The 22,934-nt window shown below is 37.8% G+C and overlaps 2 protein-coding genes across 13 annotated transcripts in view; one reads left to right on the top strand and one right to left on the bottom strand.

Annotated features, from left to right (window-relative positions):
* Positions 1 to 11,102, top strand: part of FUBP1 (far upstream element binding protein 1) — a 34,440-nt gene extending 23,338 nt beyond the window's left edge. For 2 of the 3 annotated variants that reach the window (XM_041483230.1, XM_041483232.1), the window contains exon 21: positions 9,675 to 11,102. In XM_041483230.1, coding sequence (XP_041339164.1) covers positions 9,675 to 9,692 — 18 coding nt within the window. In that variant the 3' untranslated portion in view covers positions 9,693 to 11,102. The remainder of the gene's footprint in view (positions 1 to 9,674) is intronic. The other variant, XM_041483233.1, reaches the window with a different exon arrangement.
* The window catches only part of NEXN (nexilin F-actin binding protein), a 23,703-nt gene continuing 810 nt past the window's right edge, over positions 42 to 22,934 (bottom strand). For 2 of the 10 annotated variants that reach the window (XM_041483221.1, XM_041483219.1), the window contains exons 2-14: positions 16,189 to 16,270; positions 14,917 to 15,108; positions 14,698 to 14,779; positions 14,458 to 14,606; positions 13,086 to 13,127; positions 11,731 to 11,925; positions 11,478 to 11,651; positions 8,967 to 9,152; positions 4,862 to 5,062; positions 3,341 to 3,562; positions 2,091 to 2,276; positions 1,151 to 1,508; positions 42 to 1,046 (exon numbers count right to left, since the gene is read on the bottom strand). In XM_041483221.1, coding sequence (XP_041339155.1) covers positions 1,033 to 1,046; positions 1,151 to 1,508; positions 2,091 to 2,276; positions 3,341 to 3,562; positions 4,862 to 5,062; positions 8,967 to 9,152; positions 11,478 to 11,651; positions 11,731 to 11,925; positions 13,086 to 13,127; positions 14,458 to 14,606; positions 14,698 to 14,779; positions 14,917 to 15,108; positions 16,189 to 16,215 — 2,028 coding nt within the window. In that variant the 5' untranslated portion in view covers positions 16,216 to 16,270 and the 3' untranslated portion in view covers positions 42 to 1,032. Of the gene's footprint in view, positions 1,047 to 1,139; positions 1,509 to 2,090; positions 2,277 to 3,340; positions 3,563 to 4,861; positions 5,063 to 8,966; positions 9,153 to 11,477; positions 11,652 to 11,730; positions 11,926 to 13,085; positions 13,128 to 14,457; positions 14,607 to 14,697; positions 14,780 to 14,916; positions 15,109 to 16,188; positions 16,271 to 22,794; positions 22,916 to 22,934 lie in introns of those variants that run through there. The other 8 variants (XM_041483220.1, XM_041483222.1, XM_041483227.1 and 5 more) reach the window with 8 other exon arrangements.

Raw genomic sequence — 22,934 nt, forward strand, 5'->3', positions numbered from 1 at the left:
TTGTGGTTATTAGAATAGATACTAATTCAAAACACTATGCACCTCGTTACCATTTTTTAATGAGGCCAAAAAGTGACTTGCAGCAGCTAACTGTACAAAGAAAGCAGATTCAGCCACAGTACTATACACAAGTACTTCTAATGTGACCTTTTTTTGTAAAGTTACTCCTCCTGAAGCTTCATCTCAGTGGTTCAGATGGGTGTTAGCAGAGCGACGTGAATGTTGATGTCAGGAGGTCTTAGAGAAAAGTAGTACAGTAACCTTAAGAAAACAATGTTTATAGATGTGGCAATAAACTTACTGCATTAAGATTGAGAAAATAGGCACTTCATGAAATATTCTTAAGGCTTTTTTTTCACCAGCTTCAAATATGAGCCAGTCATAGATGTCACCACCTGTTTCGGTGTCATTTTACAAGCAAGTGTTGGTACTTTGAAGACTACTACAAACCTAAAGGAGATTGTTTTTATTTGAGATGATCAGCTGCATAGGTTATTCAGAGCAGAACATTTTCAATGCAAGCCATTTTAAAACAAGTTATGCTGCTTGAAACAATGGTGAGCAGTTACGTCATCTTCTATTCTTTAAAAATAGTCCACTTGGATTTTTGAAAATCATCAGTAAGTATTTCCTTTGCCAGTTCAGTGCCTCTGGGTTAAGGTAAAACAGCTTAAATATTCAGTGCTCATGCAGGATACTCCAGCAGATTTACACTACTACACAAGTTCCAGATTGTGTATTCAGCTTTATTCTGTTACACAAGAGTTGGTCTTCAAATGCTGGAGCACTATGATAATACAGCTTTTTCCTTCAGTTCATCTTTCATACATTGATTTTTTTTATTTTTAGCCTTTGATAGTAGTTTTTGCATTGAGTAGGAAATTCTCACAATTTGAAGGGTATATTCTCATCTGATGCAGGAATGACAAGGTAATGCACGTCCTTGCTTTCTTTAGTTGGCCCCATCAGAGAAAGAAGAGATGATGCAATAAGAAAGTTGAGGGGAAGAAAGATTCCAGCTAAAGTAGAGCATTAGTAGTCATCAGCTAGAAAACAAAAAGAGTTAAGAGAGACAGGAAGTTAGATTTTCATAACAGGAAAGATGCAAGAAGACTGTCTGAGACAAGCATATTAAAATGCTAGCTCTTACTTTCAATAGTGAGAATACAGGTGCTAGCAGCTGAGCCTCTGTTGTTGACTGCTTTACACATATATTCCCCTTCATCTTCTGGGAAGGTTTCTGGCAGGTAAAGGCAGTAGGTTTCTCCTCTTTCAATATATTGATAGTCCTCAGAGTCCTGCAACATTTCCCCTTCAAACCACCATGTAACTTCAGGTTTTGGTTCTCCAGTAATTTTAACTGTAAATCTCACTGGCTCGCCGTCAACAACTGATGTGTTTTTCAGTGACTTCTTGAACCAGGGAGCTCCAGATCGAGCTTGATCCTCCTCTTCACAAGTAGAACCATTAATAATGCTTCCCTCTTCTTCTTCTTCCTCTTCCCTTTTCTGTTTTAAAATAAGTTGATTTAAAACATTTAAAGTGGCAATAGCACTATGACTGATAGTGACAGATGTTTGATTACACGCTACTGTGTTTCTGAGAAGAGGAAATTCCACATCTGTCCTCAATACGTAGCAATGCACCCAATCTGGGTATGCCACAGGCAGTAAAATGCAATTTAATGAGGCTGGAATGTTGGTGTGAAATACAGGCATGAATGTCAATTCCATTTTCAGACTGTTCACAGGATGTTACATACTCTGATAGATGTCAGCAGTGTCTCATAATCTTCTGCAAGTGTTCAGGTTGGATGGAGCTTTGAGCAGCCTGATCTAATGGGAGGTGTCCCTGCCTACATCAGGGGAGTCAGAACTAGATGATTTTAAGGTCCCTTCAACCAAACCATTCTTTTGATTCCATGGAAAGTATGTGCAAACACCAAAAGCAATTTTATATTATTTCAGCAATTCCTAGCACCTGCTAAAAGAAGCAAAACATTCCTTTTGTACCTGGTAGTGTTGCCTACAGTGGTAATTAGAAGCTAACTTAAATGACACAACTAGAGAATATTATTTTGCAGTTTATACCTTCTGTAATGCTGCATCGATTTCTTTTTGTTCAAACTGCATGCGTAGCAATTTCTGTTCCTCAATCCTCCTCTGCTCCTCTTCTTCTCTGGCTCTTGCCATTTGCTCAAAACGTGCCTTCATGTTTACTTTGTGAGTAAATGGAGCCTCAGATTTCTTGGCTGGTCTCACATCTACGTCATCATCCTTGGGAAATAATAATTAAAAATGGTTTAACTATTATTTATTGCCTTAGACATATATATGATAGCAAAACTAGTTTTGTGTTCCCAGAAGTTTTTTTAACTGAGCAGAGCCACACAGAGACCTGTTTTTTTTCGAAAGTTTGTTTGAATGTAAGGATGAGTTTTGTAATAGTTCATCCAAGGACAGGACAAGATTTTTGCAAAAGTAATTTCAAAAATTATGTGTAAAAAAATATTCCTAAAGTTTTATTCATATAGAAGTAGAGCACTTAGCAATTGTAAATCCTCAGTGACTGGAGTATTTTCCCAAAATGTTAGTGTGGGTTTAACACTAAAACAGTTGACCTTATGAGAACAATGACTGTCAATCATTAAATTAAAAGGACAAATAGGACAGGCTTTGAGCTGATGCTGAAGTGACTCCTGTGGAGAAGATCCAGAATGAGGCTCAGATCAGGCTTAGTACTGTTAAAGTTTTACATTTCATCACCAAAGTTCACACTGAGCTTATGGATTACAGACCACTTTGTCACTGATAGCTCCATTTCTTGGGGCTTCCCCTCTGAAAAACTGAAGGTTCTGGTCTGAAGTACAGATAAATAGGAATCCTCTTCTGCTCTACCCTGAGGAGTGAGTGTTCATCACAGAGACTTGATATTCAAATGGTATTGTTTGGATTTGGTAATTGAATTTTTTATTCAATTCATGTAGTGGAGAATGAATTAAGAGTTCAGAAGGAGAAGCAGTTCAAGTGATGATTAATAGGTAATTCTCAGATATGGGTGTTTTAAGCCCTCAGACTGGCAGGTTTCAGGTTAAATTGCTGAATTGTAGGGCTTCGAGCAGAAAAACAGACCTCTGCTTGACCAAATCACTGATAATAAAGTGGTGCTGTTTCTTTAAGGGATGCTGAGGTGTGATATCCTTGTGCATCCAAAGGAGAAAACAGGAAAGAAGGGAAAACATAATTTTGGAAACCGCAAAATTTGATGAAAGCATTGTCCACTCCTGGATCATTAGTGTGCTGGTTAAGTAGATCATTAACATACACAGAATGCAACTTACCTCTTGAAATTTTTCAGCTTCCCTTTCTCTTATTTCTTCATCCATGGCTCTTCTCTTTGCTCGCTCCTCTTCAATCTTCTTCTGTATTTCTTCTTGAGACAGTTGTCCTATTTTTTCAAACTTGCTTTTTAAGTTCTTGGCCTGAATAGAACCGCTTCTTTTTAGCTTTATCAATTCTTCATACTCTTTGCTTAACTCAAAAGTTTCAGACTCTTCTTCCAGCTGTTCAGAAATTACAGAATGTGTAAGATGGAAAATGCCCTCATTATTTTTACTACCTATTCTCCCCCCAGATGGTGTAATTCAATACATTACAGTTCTGTTAGTTATTTGAAATCAGCAGAGACCTTTCCCCTGTCATTTTTTTTCCTTTGCTATCTCATGATGAATGCATTTGTATCATATCTCAACTACATAGAGATTTTACAATATCTTGTTGAATATGCCATTTGTTCAAGGGTTGCTGTCAATAAACTGCCCTTCTTGGATTCAGAAAACCAGACAGACTAATACAAAAAACTTAACTGGAGTCCAAAATTCACCTCTACTTGCTTGCAATATGATATGAAGTAATCTCTAAAATACAGCTCTTTTGTTAAAATATTGCCTTTTTTATCTTTTCCTAATTCAATGAAAAAGTAAATGACATTTCAAGATGTCATGGCTGGAAAAGAAAGGGCAGTTGTGGATCCTGTAGTCAAACCACATGGGAAGCTGTAATTGCTGATATTTTTCTCCCTCCTTTTATGGCCTCTGATTGTACAGATGTATGTGCATTTTAGCTGGATGTCCCTGTCTCTCCCCGCTTCCCCAGGATTAGTTGAGAACATCACAAGCTAAAGCCTTTACTACTTGTTTGAGCTTTGCAACAAAAATAATAAAATAATAAATTAATGTTGTTCTCTAACATTCAAAAGGGAATTCTAAAGAATTGCCACCCACAGCCACACTGAAGTATAAAGTTCATCAATGTGATGTTTTAAACATTTGGGATGTAACACAGATTTTGTGTGTGATTTTTAAAATCAACTGTGCCAGTCTTCATACCCTTGAAACACCAATTAGAAAAAATTTGAGCCCACTGTATTTTTCTCATTAGGTAGCACAGTATTTCTCTAAGGAAAAGCAAGAATTTTGCCCTTTCTTACTTCTGTTTTTGTATTGTCTTTTGGGAACTAGATATTTCTGTTCTCCCAAGATCATGAATATTTTCTAATCATTTTAGTAATGTTCCTGAATTTTCAGAAATTACTGCAAAACCAAATTACAAATTCATAACTGTACTTACTTCTAAGTGGGAGTGGATAAACACATTTTCCTGATAGATTAGTGATAAAAAATGTCACTATGTAAAATGTTATACAAATAAGGTTTTCTATTTTCCTTTCACATAATGTTGGATGTATTAACTTAAAACTTCTTTCAAAGGAATTTTTCATTCCAGTATTAAACTTCTAGTAATGAAGTGATAAATTTTATTTTTATTCAGAGCATGCTTAACATATAGTTTGATGTACAAACCTCTCCCATTTCTTGTCTCAGCTGTTGAAATTCTTGCCTTTCCATTTCCAACTTTTGCCTACGCTCTTCCTCTGTGCGCCTCTTTTCTTCTTCCATTTTTTGTCTCAGCAACTCCTCAAAATTAATTTCCAGTTTACCAGGTATGAGAGATTCTTGAGAAAAGGTTTTAAACATTTCTGGTGATTCATCATCCAGCACCTGCTGGAAATTCAGAGCATTAATTACACCTGTGATGAAATCACAGCATTGTTCAGACACTTCTGGTAATAAAGACAAGCGACTACGTTGTCACATCTGCCCCAGCACAGACAGGTGCAATGTGGGCATTCCTCTAATAGTGTGGGAGGGAGTGCTTTGGGGGTTTGTATTTAACTTTAGTTACAACACTAAACTTTTATAATGAAGATTAGGTGGTTTTCTAAAATGCAGTATTTTCCCTCTGCAGTGGAGGATGCCCTTAAATGCACTTAAGGACCTGAAGCAATTAATTCTTACTTACTTCAGACAAAGTGTTTGTGTTTAAACATCATTGCTCTTAATGCTGAAGTACATTTATCTGTAATCTTTCTCTTAAACAATCTGAATTATGTTTGTGTTGTAAAGCAGTATTAGTATTCCCAGTAAGGATAACTGAACAGACCATTCAGAAGAAGCTCTTCTTTTTACACAAATTGTTTATGTTATGTGGCCCGTTTATTGATTTATACACCCACTGGCAAAGGGTTCCTCCTTTCCCTGTCCTTGTCTGCTTCAGAGCAGGGTTAGGCCTGGTTGGCATTAGGAGCAGCTGGCCTATCTTTTAGACTAATCCATAAGATAGTAGGGCCTAGGAAAGGCACTTTTCATTATTTCCAAAGCAGCAAGTGCAAGAACTAATATTTTATCAGACTGAATTTGATGAAGTACTAAAATAGGAAGCTGAACACTACAAAAGCAGCCAGTAGTGACAGTGAGCTATATAGGAATTTTAATGTAAGTTTATGAATAAGAATATATGTGCATGTAACTATATAGATTTACAGAGATTGTCTCAGCAGGAATGTTCTGTAGGTAAAGGTGAGGTGAGGTCAGGTACTGAACTGGTGGGTGATGTGGCTTTTGGCACTGTTTGATCAGCACAAGTTTAAAAAGCCTTGTGGCAAACATGGGAGAGCTCAATGTGCCATAAGTTGTAGGCATTTCCAACAGCAGTAATAAGTCAAATGATAGCAATAATTAAAGGAGCAGTATTTCCATTTGAGAAAGTGCTCTGATTATAAAGGGAGAGAGAGTAGAAATTTCTGTAAGAGCCTTTGGCACTTCTTATATTTATTGCTGCTTGCTGCCACTGTAACCCACACCTTTCTCTGCTGTTGGTGTTATCTTGGTTCATACCACCCTCTTGACCTACTTTACCCATATCCTCTTTATTTGTCACAGCTCCTTCAGTAGTTTTTTAGCCCAATCCCACTCAAATTCTGCCATTCACTACAGATTTTACTCAGATTTTCCCTCTAAGCTTACAATTGGACTTCAGCACCACCATTGCTTCCATTCTTTGTTTTATGTAATATGAGCATATTTGTTGAAATTTTGTTATAGAGAAGTGAACTCAAAAAACCAAAGCTGTGAGTTCCTCCCTACAGTGAAAACGATGCCCCATGGATTTTAGAGGCTACTCATAACTAAATCAGCAAAGCAACATGAAAGTCTCTTGCTGGCGGTGCATCAGTTCATAAGCTCATCACTTCAAGAAGATACCAAACCTAAGTGACCATGAGAAGCATCAATTCAGAATTTGCCCTCAAGAGTTCAAGAACTGTGCATGCACTAGCAGCTGTCTCTGTATTTCCAACTTACTGAGTTATGAAAAGACAGCCACCTTCTCCCTGGTTAAAAACCACAAAGATTTAGCTGAATTGTGTGATGCACAAACCCCCTGTGGTTAGTTCAGTAAATATTTTAGCCGTATTTTGTGAAATTAGGCCATACTTCTTTTTTTCTGCAAAGTGGAAATGGTAGTGAGAAACATTCCTGTAACAATCATGGTTTGCAGGATAGTCAACAGGAAAAATTTTTTTGTTTTGTTTTGGGTTTTTTGTTTTGTTTTGGGTTTGTTTTTTTTTTTTGCTAAGACAGGGGTTTTTTTGCAGTCTCTACCAGAAAAAGATTGATGGGGATGAAAGACAACTGCTTCAGTGTAGAAGTGATCACACTGATGCTGGGGAGCATGGAAATAGCACAAGGAAATGTGAAATAGGGAGATCCAAAAGGAGGCGGCATTTGTGTTTTCCAGCCACAATACTACCATTTCTGCCACTTCCAAAACTAAATTAAAATGAATGAACATTAAAAAGTTCCTGGAATAACAGTTTAATGTTCATTTTTACTGCCTTTGAAAGCGAGGACTGTTACATTTTTTAACATTTTAGGACATATCTTCATTGCTGCTACATTTTGTAGCAGTGGGAAATAAGGAAAACAGAGGGTTGTTATATTCTGTGAGTAGTAGAAAATGTAGTATTCAAATTCAGGATGCTACTTATCAGAGAACTTTCAAGTGCATAAATGCTGAAAATATATTTCAGTATTTCTTTTAGTTACAGACCTCTTACTGTCTGCAAGTAGAGCAGTCACAGCCTCTGTGCTGCCTCTGATGGATTACACCCTGTTTATCAGTGAAATTTTTCTTACCTGGACACTTGGTTTAGGTTCTTGCTACACTGAGGCCACAAAAAGAGTTCATCAAGAAAGCAGGAAAAAACAGAAGCAGCACATACTTTCTGTGCTTCCTTTAGTTCTCTACTGCCTTTTCATAAAAAGTCTCCAGGAGCATTCTTTTGCTGGATTCAGGGTATTTTTAAGTGGCTTTAGGTTTTGTGTTCTGTCTTTAGAGGTACAGACAGACACTATTTTTCAGTACAGTATCAAATATAAATTCACATTGTAGCTTCTCTAGGTAGTCTTTCAGCACAGGTCTTTGGCCCAGTTTCCAGGCAGAGGGAGCCCTGCTGGCAGTATCAGTACTCATACAAAGTTTTCATTTCTCTCCCAAGTATTGCTGTGAGTGATCAAGAAAATGTTACTGGGCACACAGTTTGCCTTTCCCAATTCAGCCACAAAGGATGTAGGAAGATGCTACCAGATGCCTGGGTTATTCCACAGTTCTAGTCTGGCAGGTCCTGCCCTCCCTTTTGAAACAAACACTACTTTATTCTAGTTTATACTTGTGTAATTTAATGCTGTATTTCCTGATATCCACCAGTAAAGTAACTGGCTTATACACAAAAGCCTGCTGAATCTTGAAGTGGTTGGAATAACTATGAAGACCACCGTTAAAAGCTCTGTGGCCACTTTTTTTTAAAATATAAATAGTAGTTGCCAACCTCTGAAATCAGGCATCTTTCTGTGCTTTCAGGTAGTGTATGGCAGTCCTAAGCCCCTGAAAATTTGTCTGCAGTTTAATCCTAACTCAAATTTTAGAAGTCCCTGCATATGACAGAAATCTGTTTGTCAAGGGAAGACAGTATTACAAAGTGTTCTAATGGTAAACACCACGAGTTATTTTTGTTTTTCTCTGAACAAGCATTAAAAACATCAAGTAGCAGAGTTCAACCTTTTAATTTTCCCTCCCTGAAGAGGCACAGATGACTGGAAAAGTCATACTTGCTGTAAGCATTTTTCTACTATGCCATTAATTGTGCTTTAGTAGTAAGAGATGATTGGTGGACACCCTGTAGAGGTAGGGGAATAAACTTGGAGCTGTAAAAGAAATTGCTCTTCCCAAAAAAACCCAAAACAATTAACCCTTCTTGTGGTAACATTTCGCTTCCCAAGTATGTTGCATCTAGTACAATAATACCCACTGGGTATGATACCTGGTTTTGACTAAATTATCTGAAATCCTCTCTAGGCTGGCTGTGAGGAGGGATTGTTCTCTGATGATTTTTGGTAAATGAACTTGACTAGTTTACCCCTTTACCTTATAATAAATAGTTAGGTGAACTAATTAATGAAGGAGGTGAAGCATGTATTCCTAACTTTATTTTAAAGTTTTTCCCAGAGTTTCTTTCCAGATTGGGATTTAGATAAAAATTAAATTCTGTGCTAAACCAAAATGCCATACCATGTTTTTCCTTGCTTCAGCAAATGCTCTTTTCTCCTCTTCTATGCGTCGTCGTGCATCCTCTTCTGCTTTCCTCTTTTCCTCTTCTCTCCTCTGTCTTTCTATCTCCTCAAAACTGAGTCTGAGTTTACCAGGGCGGAATTCTTTAACAGCATTTTCAGATTCTTCATCACCACCTTCATTTATCTTAAGAGAATAGGGAGAGGAAAACGTAGGAAGGATTTATCCGAACAAAAAAAATATTCTTTATAGCAAATAAATACTCCATTCCTTTCTGAGCTTTTATAAGTACTGTTTTCTCCTTGGGGAAAAAAATGCATCAAGACTTAGGTTCCTGTGAGAAACATTTTAATCTTTGTTCTGGCCAGGGGAGCGAGAAAATAAATTTTCAGTATCCTACATGTAGCTTTTATAATTTTTAAGAATGTGTTGAGTGTGTAATTCAAAGAACAATGTGTTACCAGGAAGAGGCTGAACAGTTAAGTACATACTTTATGGTTGTTGGATCATTTACTGTAAATCACTCTCTATTCTCTTTATTTACATCATTTTCATAGATGTTTATACCATCAAGTCTTTTTGTTTGTATAGAAATTGCTTTCATCAGTGCACCACTTAAAGAAATGCTGTACAGTCTTATAGCAAAACTGAATCAATTAGCATTTTGCTATTATTCCAGACTGAGGTTTTTGTTTCTTTTCTTTTTAGACATTTAATCATCACTGAAGAAAAGGAATTGAGGTACTCTGATCTCCTTGCTATAGCTTCTCTCCAGTGAACACTTACGTGCTAAGAGAAGGCTGTGGTTTGCAAGCTGCAATCAAGAACCCCTTTCAGAGGACATCCCAGAGTACTTTATCTGTTCAGGGAGGAAGTGGACTGGGAGCTGTCAGAGTACTGATCATCCAGATCTCCATATTGTGAGCAGCCCTGGGATTGGTATGTGGGGTAGCCCATTAAGGGAATTAGAGAAATCTTTATTTGAAATTTGTAAGGCAAAAAAGAATTTGAAGAATTTAAGGAAATTAACTGCTGAATTCTTAAGAAAAATGTTTACTTCAAATTTTGACAACCACTGGTCAGCAGGTACAGCTTCATGTTAAAAAATTTCTTTTGATCTGGAGAATTTGTAAATTATTTCATATAACTTGATAAATGCATAAGCATAAGGAAGGAGATGTGAACTAATCTTCAGTTAGAACACCTAAGTGACTTCATGGAGTTCACTCTCCTTCAGTTTCGTCACTCTTCTCCTTCACTACAATCCCTTGCCCCAAACAAAGAAGAAAAAAGTGCATTATTGACATAATGGCAAGGTTATTGGTGTGAAACAACAGTGATTTATTGGAGGTGGAGATGAAAAAGTTAGCTACATTTGGGTATCTGCCTAAACCTAGAACTCTCAATATGGACCAGTTGGGAATTTGTGTGTTTCAGCTTTCTAGAAGTTCTGCGTTGTTAGTTTTGTTTAAGTTTGTTTCTGTAGAATATAAATGTCTTGAATGTTTTTGAAATATAATCAAAATAGTGATCTAGAGTTGTTTTTCCAAGACTGTTCATGTATAATTATACTCTGTTAAAGCTAGCAAATTCCTATAAATAATATTTTCCAAGTTTTTATGGAAGATTAAAGTCTCATTTCTTGTTAATCTTGTTTGTATGTGAATTTTGTATGTGAACTAAGAAAGTCATAGTGATCATGACTCTACAGGGGAAAAGTACTCAAATACAGAACTTTAAAAATGCTATTGGAAATGGAGTGTGGAAAAATAAGGAAATACAGAACTAAACTGTCTGGTTATCTTAGGTTAATACTGAGTGTATGATTTCTTCAGTATGATCAAAGAACAAACTATAGTGATCTCTGTTTATTGCTGATCTAACTCTGACTTATGATAAAGAACACATATGGAGGCAGTTTTCCAAGTAATATAAAACAGGATCTGTGGGCTGCATTTCTGACAATTTGGGGGACTTCCTCTAGTAATTGATAATATGTTGTTTTTTATATAAATACATAAAAAAGAGCTGATCTGGTGGGTTTGTTTTTTTTTTTTGCCTTTCTTCGTAAGAGGAGAGTTGTAACTGATGTATATTTCTGTCACATTTACAAATAAACACGGGGATAAGAAACAGCATTCTGTTACTAGGGAATGTTTGTGTCAAAAGCCAGTTACTGAACCATCTGCAGCACTACTTCAGAAGAAAACAAACAGCCACTCATCTTCTTGAAGGCTTACGGCTTAAGATACTACAAAGTGCAGATTAGAAAATCAACAAAGTTGCTGGCAAAATCAAAACACCTGTTATTTTTTGGTTTACTAAAAGAATGTCTAAAGCGTTATGCCAGTGTGGTTACTGAGTTAGAGCGAAGGTCAAAAATGTCTTTCAAAAACTCATTTCCAGACTCTGAACAGCTTGAAATAAAGATAAGGAATAAAAAAAGAGAAGAATCACATACAGGAAAGAATGTGCAAATTGTGTACCAACATGAAAAAAACGTGTGCTTACCATTCTCTGCCTGGCTTCTTCAAAGGCACGTTTTTCCTCTTCCAAACGCTGCCTTGCTTCTTCCTCTGCTTGCCTCCTTTGATTCTCCTGTCTCTGTCTTTCCAGTTCTTCAAATGTGACTTTTAGCTTACCAGGGGACAGAGGCTCTTGAGTTTCACTGTTTTCATTTTCACCCTGTGTAAGAAAAATGAAACAGTTGTATCTTAAGCCAATAAATATCTATTATATAGGTTTTTTTGGATGACTGGTTTACCTGGACAGATGAAAGGCACTTGGGTTCCTTAAGGAGTTGGTTTTGTTCCTCATATTTTAGCTTCATTTCTTCATCCTGTGTCTTTCTTTGTTCTGCTCTCTCCTTTCCTGTGTTCTCAGAGTTTATTTTCATCTTCCCAGATGTCCTGGTGCTTTTTACAGGCACTACTGTAACTAGCAGTGAATCATCCCCTTCCTGTCCAAAAAGATATTTACTGCATTTTCATGAAACTTCATGAAACTTCATGAAACTTCATGAAACTTTCATGAAACTGCATTTTCATGAAACTTCTAGGTAGACTCATTTCTTAATGAACCTGCTGTTTAACCTGTGCGTGCCAAAGCTTCCAAAAGATTTACGTGTATTGAATATTTCCCACAAGAATAAATCCACCTGCCTGTGGCAGTCACTAGTTTTTTTCTAATATCTGAAGATTATCAAAAACTGAATTATATTTTAAACATAGCGGCTGGCAATTTCTTTATAGATTTTCATTAACCATAAAAACTCAAGCTTTGGCAAAGAACAGGTGTAATTTTGAATACACAACAATTATAACCACACTCTACTTCCAGTTTTATATTTATTATGTAAATGATAATAAACTGCAGCTGGAATAAGCCAATAGCTCAACACAGAAATATGTAATTTGTCATTTCTAATATATAATTTGTCAGGTACAGTAATTGTTTCTTGAAGGATGTTTCTGCTTCAACTCTATTTTTACAACTTATTTGCCAAAATATAATTTACCCATATTTTTCCTTCCTGTTGAATAAGTTAAAACTGAGGCATTTGCAGGTTTCATTTTTTCTTTCCAAAACTGTAGTAGGAGTGTGATTTTCTTGTGTTAGTGAAAGACAACAGGACCTTTGGACCCAGCTTTTTGAAATGAAACATTTCTTTGCAAGACTTAAAACCCGTATGGTATATTAGTAAAAAAAAATAACAAAGTTAACTGAGTGAGGTGTTCAATCATCTGTATATTGTCAGAATCCCCCTTTAATTTCAAGTTTAAGGCAAAGAGCTTTTAAGATAATTCTTTGCAAAGCCGGAGGACTTAAAAGAATCATTCCTAATATATATAAAATAATTCTAGTGGCTTTTAATATTTACATTTTAGATGTTTTTAACTGATCATAAAGTATTCATAGTCCAGGCTCTGTTTCAGACTTCAATATATTGACTTCAAGTACAGAGATAGTTCCAGGTACTCCAAAAATTTGTTAGCTCCTTGGTTCAACTTTAATTAGGTATTTCTGTGCTGTTTTCTAAGTTTTCCCAACCCAAATTACAATAATAAAACAAAGTGAAAAAAAATGTAGGTGAACATTTCTTTAAAAAAATCTAGTTACCTCAGCTGCTGATTCAGTTCCCGTATTGTTAAAGTCATCAATCTATTAAATGAGAATTTCATATGATTACATTAATTTGGCTCTTTGCCTTAGAGTTGCAAACATAGAACTGGAAATTCTTTTTGTATCAGTGATATGTATGTAGCACATAAATCCACCGAGGTGGTAATGACCGAGGCTCTGTTGGAATACCTCAGTAGGTCAGCTTGTCGAGGAAGAGGCAACAAGACATAAAACATTCCACACAAAGTCTGCTAAAGCATTCTCAACACAGTGCTGAATCGAAAACAGTACTTGAGATGTCCATTCTTCATTTAAACATTCCAGAATTGTGTAAAAATTTTTTTAAAAAAATCTAAAGCTAAGTCATTGATCATTTCCGATTCAAGTGACATTGTCTTCCCTTCAGCTCCTGAAAAAAGCCTAATGCTGTGCTTGTTTCCTATGCTGTGCTTATGTTAGGGCCTAAAACTGACATACTTTTTAAAATTCTACATTTCTGCCTTGCAGGGTAGATTAAATATATGTTAGATACAATGCAAATTAAAAGTAAGGTTTTAACAATGTTAGAAGATCTAGTAGAAAAGACTATTGAAAAACTGACTTCTCCTATAGCACTGCTTTTCATTTCTTACAACAAATTCAAACCTAAATGAAGTACTACTATCATTTAGTTAAATAGAAATTTGCATATGTTTTTAGTCTATCATTAAATGCTTACTCTCACTGCAGTATTTACAACACTGAAGAAAACTTGCGAAAGGAACTAAGTTTGATATCCCTTCACAAAATTCTACAAAAGACAGAATTTGCTTTATTGGCATCAATAAAATATATGTATATTTATATGCAATGATGATTCACAAAATGGCAAAGGAATAAAACATGACCTGGATGTTCATGATTTTCATGATTTATTATTTTTACTGCATTAGTGTTGTCTCATTTTTACCTGCCACTGGCATTTTCTTACTACTTCTTGATTGCCTTAATTCATTTATCACTGAGCTCTATTCACTAACTTACAAGGAAAGGTTGTCTAAAGTAAGAGTTGATAAAATACAAGAAACATTTTCAAATTAGTTTAGTAAACTTATATGCATATGATACCAAAATTTGTGCCTGGTTCGTACCAGGTTTATGCCTGCCCAGTTTCATCTGCAACTCAACTTGGGAGCTTACAGGAAAATTGTTACTGTAAAGAAATTAAGACTGTCTGAACATGATATCTCACTTCCACCCCACTGAGCATCTCCCATGTAAATCTCTTCTATGAGAAATCTTAAGATCAAATCTTTCTGATCAATACAAAACATTTTTAGTGTTTATTGTTTACAATTACATTCTGACTGTTGTGATCAGATAAACATACCTCCTGTGCCTTTTTTGCCAATTCTCTTTGAATTTTTCTTTTCTCAATCATATCTTGTTCAATTCTGCGCTTTCTTTCTTCTTCCATTCTTTTTCTTTCTTCTTCTTGCCTTTGCTTCTCCATTTCTTCAAACTTGCCTTTAACAGTTCCTGTGGACATGAAATGCACAGCTCAGCAGTTCCATCTAACAGAATTCCAGGGAATTCTGTGGCCTTTAGAGTCGAGTAAGTAAGCTCTTACCTATGAGCTTTGGAACATAACCCTTTTCTGTTTTAGATAGTTTGGTGTCATCATCTTCATCAGATCCAAGCAGTTCTTTCATCTAGTTGATGAAACACAGAAAATAAACTGTCTTTATAACTTAAATGAAATCCCAGTATTATTGTCTTCAAATAATAGGAATATATTTTCATATATTTATTAAATATTATAACAAAAAATATTAGCAAAGAAAATAACCTCCTGCTTTCTCCTGTTCCATTCTCTCTCTCTAACATATTGTTCTTTTCTTCTTTGCTTTTCATCTCTAGATCTCCTTTGATTTCTTTCTTCCCTTGCTTTCTGCATAGCTTCAAATTTATCCTTTACATCCCCCTTGTGAAGCTTGGGCACATAGGACTTTTGGACGGGTTTAGATGAAGAAAGCAGAATCTTGGTGAAGATATAGAAGAAATGAAGATAAGAAAAAGAAAGTTGAAACAGATGGACAGAAATATTCTGATAGATTGGATTAGAAAGAATGTAAGAACATAAAACAGAAGTGCAGTTGAGATTATGAACTTCGTGCCATGAGCCGTCATCAGTTAAGCATCATTGTATTTGTTCATAAATAGTAATAAATATTAAAATATCCAAAACAACATTCAGCATTATATTAAACTATTAAATTAGATACAGATTTATATTGTTACTTTCAATCTTAAGCAGTCACCAAAGAGACTCTCTGCCCCTAACATTTAAAAGAGATATAAAGACATAGATACATAATAAAATACATATGAGAGTTTTTCTGCAACACTTCAAAAGCCATCTATAGTTTTTAAATAAACAGCAGTATTTCTTAATTTAAAACTTGCAATATGCTTACTTTTTCAATATCTAGAAAAAAAACAGGAGTCCAGAGATTTTATGTTACGAAGTGCAAAGATCACTGGACCATCAGGGCTCTGATGCTGATACAGCAAATGGACACTTCTTTGCCAGTGATTACTCTGTGGGTGTCCAAACACCAACGGTTCCCACTTTCAGAGCTTTCAGAGCTTCACACTACTGTGAAGTTTTGTCTTTTTACAGTGATGACAACAGGAATGTTCTCAGTAAAGTAATACTGAGAAAACTGGCAAAAAACATGCTTTGTTTCATATTTTTCCACCTACATCAGAAGTTTTTGTCCCTGCTACTCAGTAAGTCTATGTAGAAGAGGAAATACTTGAAGTAGCCTAGTATATTTACATTTTAGCATCAGATGTAAATGTTGCCCAGAATTTCGCCACCAGCATTTAAACCTTCATATTTCACCCTCTTCCTTCATGTTTTTCTAATAAGAACACAGTTACAGATTCCATAAAATCTTAAGCTACTTAACAAATCCCCTTTCATTGTCTAAAAATAATGGCAATACCAGCAGACTTCCAGTATAATTGTCTTTTTCAATTATTTGCAATTATTACTTTTGCAAGCATCAGTTGTAAATTATTACATTGCCTTGATTACTTTAAAATTGGTACATACCTCGGTTTTCTGTGCAATGTCATTCATGGTTACTGTATTGTGCTCTGCACCTTGTATGTTTAAGATGGCTTTCAGTTCCTACCTGAAAGAAACAGTTGTAGTCACATTCCTTTCTTTTCCTTTTAAATGATGCTTTAACCATCTTCCTGTAAATAAGTTTGCATAGGCTGAAATTGATGTATCACAATTTCACTTGGTCCTCTGGGGCTTTTGAAGACATGAATAGGTTCTAAGTATGCCACAGTAATTAAAAGAACAAGCTTATGATTCACTATTCATGCTCATAACTCCTCTATATAGTCCTAGATATTGGGTTCTAATTTCCATTTTAAAAAAAACAAACAACCCGGAGCCAAACTCTGGCTGGCCGTGCTGCTCGTTGCCAACCCTCCGTTGCCGGTGCTCGTGGCAGCTCAAGGAGCATCCCGCAGCTCCGGGCTGGGAGCGGGGCTGCGGAGCGGGAGGCGGGCGGAGCTCGGGCCGGGATCCCGGCTCCCCGAGCCGCTGCTGTGCCTCTGTGCCTGCGGGAGGAGAGCCGGGCTGGGGGAGCCCTGCTGCCACAGGTGCGGCTGCATCTCCGGCCCCTCACCCAGCGCACAGGCACAGAGCAATGCCGTCCCTTCCCCTGGGGCTGTTCTCCAGGGAAAAGTAGTGGCAAAAACTATGAAATGGGATAGGTAAGCCAAATACTGATAAAGCATGTGTATAATTGCCTGGAGAAGAGGAGGCTTAGAGGTGACCTTATTGCTCTCTACAGCTTCTTGAAGGGAGGTTGTAGACAGGTGGGGTCGGTCTCTTCCACCGGGCAGCACTGACAGAACCAGAGGACACAGTCTCAAGCTATGTCAGGGAAGGTATAGGTTGGATATTAGGAAAAATTTTTTCACTGAAATAATAATAAAGTACTGGAATGCTCTTCCCAGGGAGGTGGTAGAATCACCATCTCTGGATGTGTTTAAAAAAAGGCTGGACATGGCACTTGGTGTTATAATCTAGATTCTGAATTGAGGTCTTAGGACATAGGTTGGACTCAATGATCTTAGAGGTCTCTTCCAACCTCACTATTCTGTGATTCTGTAATAATTTAGTTGTGGTCTGGAAATTACATTTTTTAGAAGAAAATTGTTAGAAATCTTAAAGTACACTGTGTACTAGGAAGCTAACAGAAAGGCACTTTCTCTTCTTTTTCTCTTCTTTTCAGCTTCAGGTCTATCACAGCTCATGGGAGGAAGGAAATCATGATGTGACTCCAGTGCTACTGCTGTCTGTATTGTATTGATCCTTTGAGTCCCAGGAAAGCCTAAACTCAGTGTGCCAAACATGGTGCAAATAAAGAGAACAATGATTTTAAGCAAAAATGCTGGAAAAGCAGCTTACCACTGGAAGGGACTTCTCTCTTTGCAGTTTAGAGGAGCTGAAGTCAGGGATTTTCATGATATGGAAAGTTAAGCTCTTATTTTTCAAATTCTTTTGAAAATAATTAATATTAAGAGTTGTTTTCCTGTAAACTTCAAAAATACACCAACAATCACCAGTGCTCACTGGCACTGCTGTAGATACACAAAAGGAATGGGATCTTAGAGATCTTGGGATGTTTTTCCCAATGAAAACAGTGTCACAACATATGAAACAAGAGCATTTAGCTACCAATGCTTGCCCTGATTTACAAATTCTAAACTCTTCAAATTTGACTTCAATAGAGATGTTCTGGAGAGCACTTTGGTGCTCCCTTTCAACCAGTTAGTACAGAAAGTCACACCACCCCCACCCCAGTCCTTCATTTGTAGACTGATAGGAATCCAAGGCATTTCAGTTTCTCACTTGTGAGGACATGAACATATAACCACTAAGTGGCAGTTCCTATTGAGATTGTTTCAGGTCAGCAGTAGAATGTTGGAATTGTGTGTAGACTGGAAAGGCAGATAATTGCATCAGCATTCTGTAGCCTCAGGGTCCCTATAGGCTTTGCCATCCATTTGTACACTGTGCAGGATTTTCACAGCTCTGTAAGCTTTAGCTGATTTCTATGCATGTAAGTAAAATCCCCACTGTGATCAGTATAACCTTAAAACTACTTCAAATCTTTAACTTCCTTATTTGTATATGCAGGTCTTAGAGAAAGCTGTCTGTTCTCTTCTTTTGCTATTCTGCTCTTTTAATGGCTCCTTCCCCACTTGGGGCTGGCAACTTTAGCCTTGTAGTTAACATACAGCAGCAGACTCAAAGCTTCACTGCAGGAACCCATCAGAAAACAAAGGAATGTCATGAATTGGTGCAATCCTTGCACTGGAGTAACCTGGGACACAGAGACCTTTTACCCTTGACATGGCACTGGAGCAGGGAAGACTCAAAGATAATCTGTCACAAGAAATTCCATCTCACCTCAACACTTCAAGGTAAGGTTACCACTAATCTTGACCACAGCAATGTAGCCCATGGATAGGGCTTCATCTTAAAGTAATTTGAAAACTGACTATTCCAAAGTCTGCTTTATTATGTGCAATCAATTGTAAGAAGAAGATGATGTTCCTGAGTCAGGACTTTCTCTTGAACCTTTCTGATAGCTCCAATTACCTGAACCTCTTGACAGTGGGATAACAAAGCTGAAATTTTCCTTAGGAGTGTGAATGTTGGACGAAATCTTCTTTGCAAATTCCTGCTGTCTGAATTTCCAAAATAGTGCCAGTCCAACAGGTTGTTGGCCTTGAAGATGGCAGATATGTTTCTGCCATTTGGCATACTGCCATATCTGCTATTACTTTAGGCTACTTTCCAGTTCATAGGCATCACTAACTCTAATATGTTTGAAGGTTAGCCAGCTGGCTCTAAGGCATTTTGCCTCTGCAAGTCATCCTACCTCCACCTCTGATGCTAAAAGATATTGATATAAAGCACCAGCACACTGCTAAACATGATACCACCCATGTGTGCACTTCCATCTCTCTCCATGGCCATTAAACCTTGAGCAGGATGAGCAGCTGGACCCTGCCTCAGGGCAGATGAGTAATTTCCAATAAGGACAATCAAAATATTGAAGAAAAAAAAGAAGCACTCCTTGAGTTTTGGGTTGGGTCTGTGAGGCAGTGACCATGGCTGCAGACAGAAGCTCCTTTGCTTCTGCCTCACCATCAGGAGAGGCTCACAGTCAATGAACTGGTGCTGAGAAAACCCAAGTGGCTGCATCAGGAACTCCTGACACCTACAAATCGTGGAAGAGCAGAGCCTTCCTCATCTGCCAATAGCTTTGCAGAAGTATGCAGTAATAGATTTTCCAACCCAAGAATCCTTGACCTACTAATTCCTTTTTGAGATGTACTAGTTATATTAAATCGTGCATTTACATGTATGTATTCTTGTTTTGTATTTTCCCAGAGTTCATCTAATAAAAGCAATTCTTATTTTTTGAGGCAATACGAGCCTGCCTGTTTAGTTGCTTACTTCAGAAACTGTTTATCCTATTACAAAACTGTCCAATCTTAATATTCAGTCTCATCTTGTCTTTCCCAAGATCAGCATACCTTAGCAGGAGCTGTAAGAGCTCCTCATTGAAGCTGCCCACTCAAAAAAAATCCCAGATGATAATTATGAACATTACCATGATCAAAAAACAAGTTTGTTACCCTTTGCTGACCCAGTCTCATCCCTCCAGCATTCACCTGAAAATATTGTAATTTTTTTTCTTTCCACATTTTATCTTTCCTACAATTAAATGACATATCTTTGATAAAGTTAGTCTGGTGTTACGAGTTTTATACTAAAAGTACCAGACTGCAGGGTCCCTTTGAAAGGTCCACTCCTCAAGAAAAATTTAACCTGCACACAGTGATCGATGGTCCTAACTCTGGAATTGGAAAAAAGAGAAAACGCCACTTAACTTGACTGGCTGTAATGCAGAGAGAGTGAAAAATTCAAGTGAAAATTTAATACAAAAGCAGTAATACATAGGAAACCAGGCAACAGATTAGAAATGTTGTGTAAAAAAAAAAATTTACTGCTTTCAAACATCTTACTCATTTACTGTAAATGGACAAGCAATCACCTCAGATACGCCTTGGTCTGTTATGATCATAACACTTTTTCAACTTGTCATGCAGCCTGCCTCAAATCTTACTTTGGGCAAAAAAAGTCAAAAAAGAAAACCATTAAGGGGACACAGAAACTTTGATGGCTCACAAGTCCCAAAATCTATCTCCTTAAATTTAATTAATTTCCATTTCTGAAAGCAGGTCATGGTCCTCAATTGATAAAAAAAAAGTTGTGCAGATTTAACCAGATTAAAAAATAAAAAGCCTTCCCATAAATAATAAAATTTGCTTTCTTTTAAAAAATCCGTCTTTTTCAGGGGCTTGATAAACATCCTCACATGAGACACAAAAAATACCCTGAACCAAACAGAACTCTTTACAATAGGAGTATGAAGTCAGGACTTTAAAAAAAGGTCCAGTTCCTCTGTGATTTCTCCTCTCAAAGGGCCCCCTGATCTCCTCCTGGTACTGTGAGTTATAAATAAGCCCTTCATGGCACGGTCTAAGTTACGTTTACCATCTGTCTCCTCTTTGTGATCTACTTGCAGGGAAGTCTCCATTATATAAGAAAACCAAACTGTGAGAGCTGGAAACTCACTGCTTGCAGCCAAAGCACCAAGCAGAGGGAAACACAGTCCACAGCACTGAAATATTAAATAAAATATTAAAGAGAACTGGACAGAGGAGGGGAAATGGTCATCATTTATGTCCTGCCTGTAACTGCTCTGGAATGACACTACCAGTTGTTGTACCAAATTACAGATACTGAAGTAGATACTAAAATTATCATGCACAGGGGAAGGTCCTGAGCTGGCATCAACCATCAGCTCCACTGAAGCCAGTCAGTTATGACAATTAATACCAGCTGTCTAAACTTCTCATTTTGTATAAATACACAAAATGCAAAACTACTTCCACTCACTTGTATTTTCTTCATTAAGTCTTCATAATAAAAGACCAGAATGCTTACTAACAAGTGACCCAGATAATTTTGCAATCTTCTCCTCAGTCTTTGAATTTATCACCCTTCAATATTTATTGAGAGTCTTATTTTGTTGTAGAATACTCCTTGCAGACAAGGTGTTATTTATAAAAACATATGTATTATAAAGGATGCCTAGGTTTTATACAGCTATAAACACTCCTAAAGCAGCGGTGCATTCAGCCCAACTGTTAAAAAAATGTGATCACCCTTCTCTATGCAAAATATCTGTTGATTCCTTACTCTCTTCTACTACCATGGGGTACACAGGCTCCAGAGCAAACACAGTAGGGGTTCAGAGACTGCTCTGGTAGTGGGGAAGTCCTGCTGGGATCTTCTGGCCCATGATTTCATGTTCCATGGTATCTGCTGATCCCAATGGAAGTGGCAGTAAATTGTGAACTGAGGTCCCCAAGAGAAAAACCAGGATATTTTGCCCCATGCCACAGTTCCTCCCTTCCCCGTTGTGTCACAGCAGCTGAAGATGAACCATGTGCTTTGCTGACTTCAGTGACAGGACTTCAGAGATCAAGGTAACACAAATGCTGGCCATGAGGTGCTATTGCAATTTGTATGTTCCCTGCTGACAGCACACAGCCCTTCTGCCTCTTCTCAGAAACACTCTTGGCCAGCTCAGACTGAAGCAGGGGTGGTCCCACAGTGGCCGTGGTCTGAGCTCTGCCTCTGCCCCAAAGGAGAGGTCTCCAGGGCTTCCTAGAGACACGCTGCTGCCTCCCCTTGAGCAGCCCTACCCCGCTGGTGGTGCTGATGCCTGTGAAAAGCTTCATCATGTGTACCACCTTCACCTGAGCAGGTACAGCTCCCTTCAGTGCCCAGCACTTCCATTGCCTCCTGCACGGCTCTCCCAGTGCCATGAGCTTTCCCCCTGCCTCCCCGCAGCCAGCTTGACCACGCCACTGCTTCTCCTTAAAGGAGTTTCAAAGCTGGATAACCACATCAATGCTTGCCTGGCTTCTTCCACTGAGAAAACTACTCATCTAATACATTCCAAATGCAGTCAGACAAAGTATTCCTTACTAACGTCTTAAGCCATTTACCCAGCTCTTGTATTTCACCAGACTGTGCTTTCTACATATACCAGTCATATTCTCATACTTCTGCATGCTCCTTAAATGATACAGTTGGCCCTCCTATAGGACTAATTATAATTCATAATTTCGTTTAATTGGATAATTTTCTAGGAGATCTAATGTCTCTTAAGATCTGAGATCTAAGGATAAAAGTACAGCGTTTTCTACCATGCAGCTATTTGCTGATTAATTTTTGAAATTCTAACATGTTTCATTAAACATGCTTTTACGATATTTGTTGGTTTAAAAGAAGCCCTTATTTGCCTAAAACAAACGTGATAATAACTAATTTGCAAGCTGTCAAAGAAACCAAATGTTTTCTTCCGAGCCACTCTGTTTTACAGCCATCACTTCAGAGCGAAGCAGAAGCAATGGATGCAATCAGCATGCCCTCGCTGCTGAAGACCGCACCAACAAAACTGAACTCGGCGCGTGGAGACACGCGGCTTCTCAAAACCGGGGATTTACGGGATTTTCAGCTAACTGCTATGACCCGCACATCACTCACCGTGGGTCCCTCACGGCAGGGCGGGACGGCCCTCCCGGGCTCCGCGTCCCCCGGGCCGCCTCACGGGGCCGGGCCGGGCGGGCAGAGCCCCGCGCGCGGCGGCGGCTTCGGTTAAACCGCTGCGGCGGCGCCCGGCGGCC

This window comes from Pyrgilauda ruficollis, unplaced genomic scaffold, assembly GCF_017590135.1.
Source record: "Pyrgilauda ruficollis isolate IOZ18807 unplaced genomic scaffold, ASM1759013v1 scaffold6, whole genome shotgun sequence".
Classification (NCBI taxonomy): domain Eukaryota; kingdom Metazoa; phylum Chordata; class Aves; order Passeriformes; family Passeridae; genus Pyrgilauda; species Pyrgilauda ruficollis.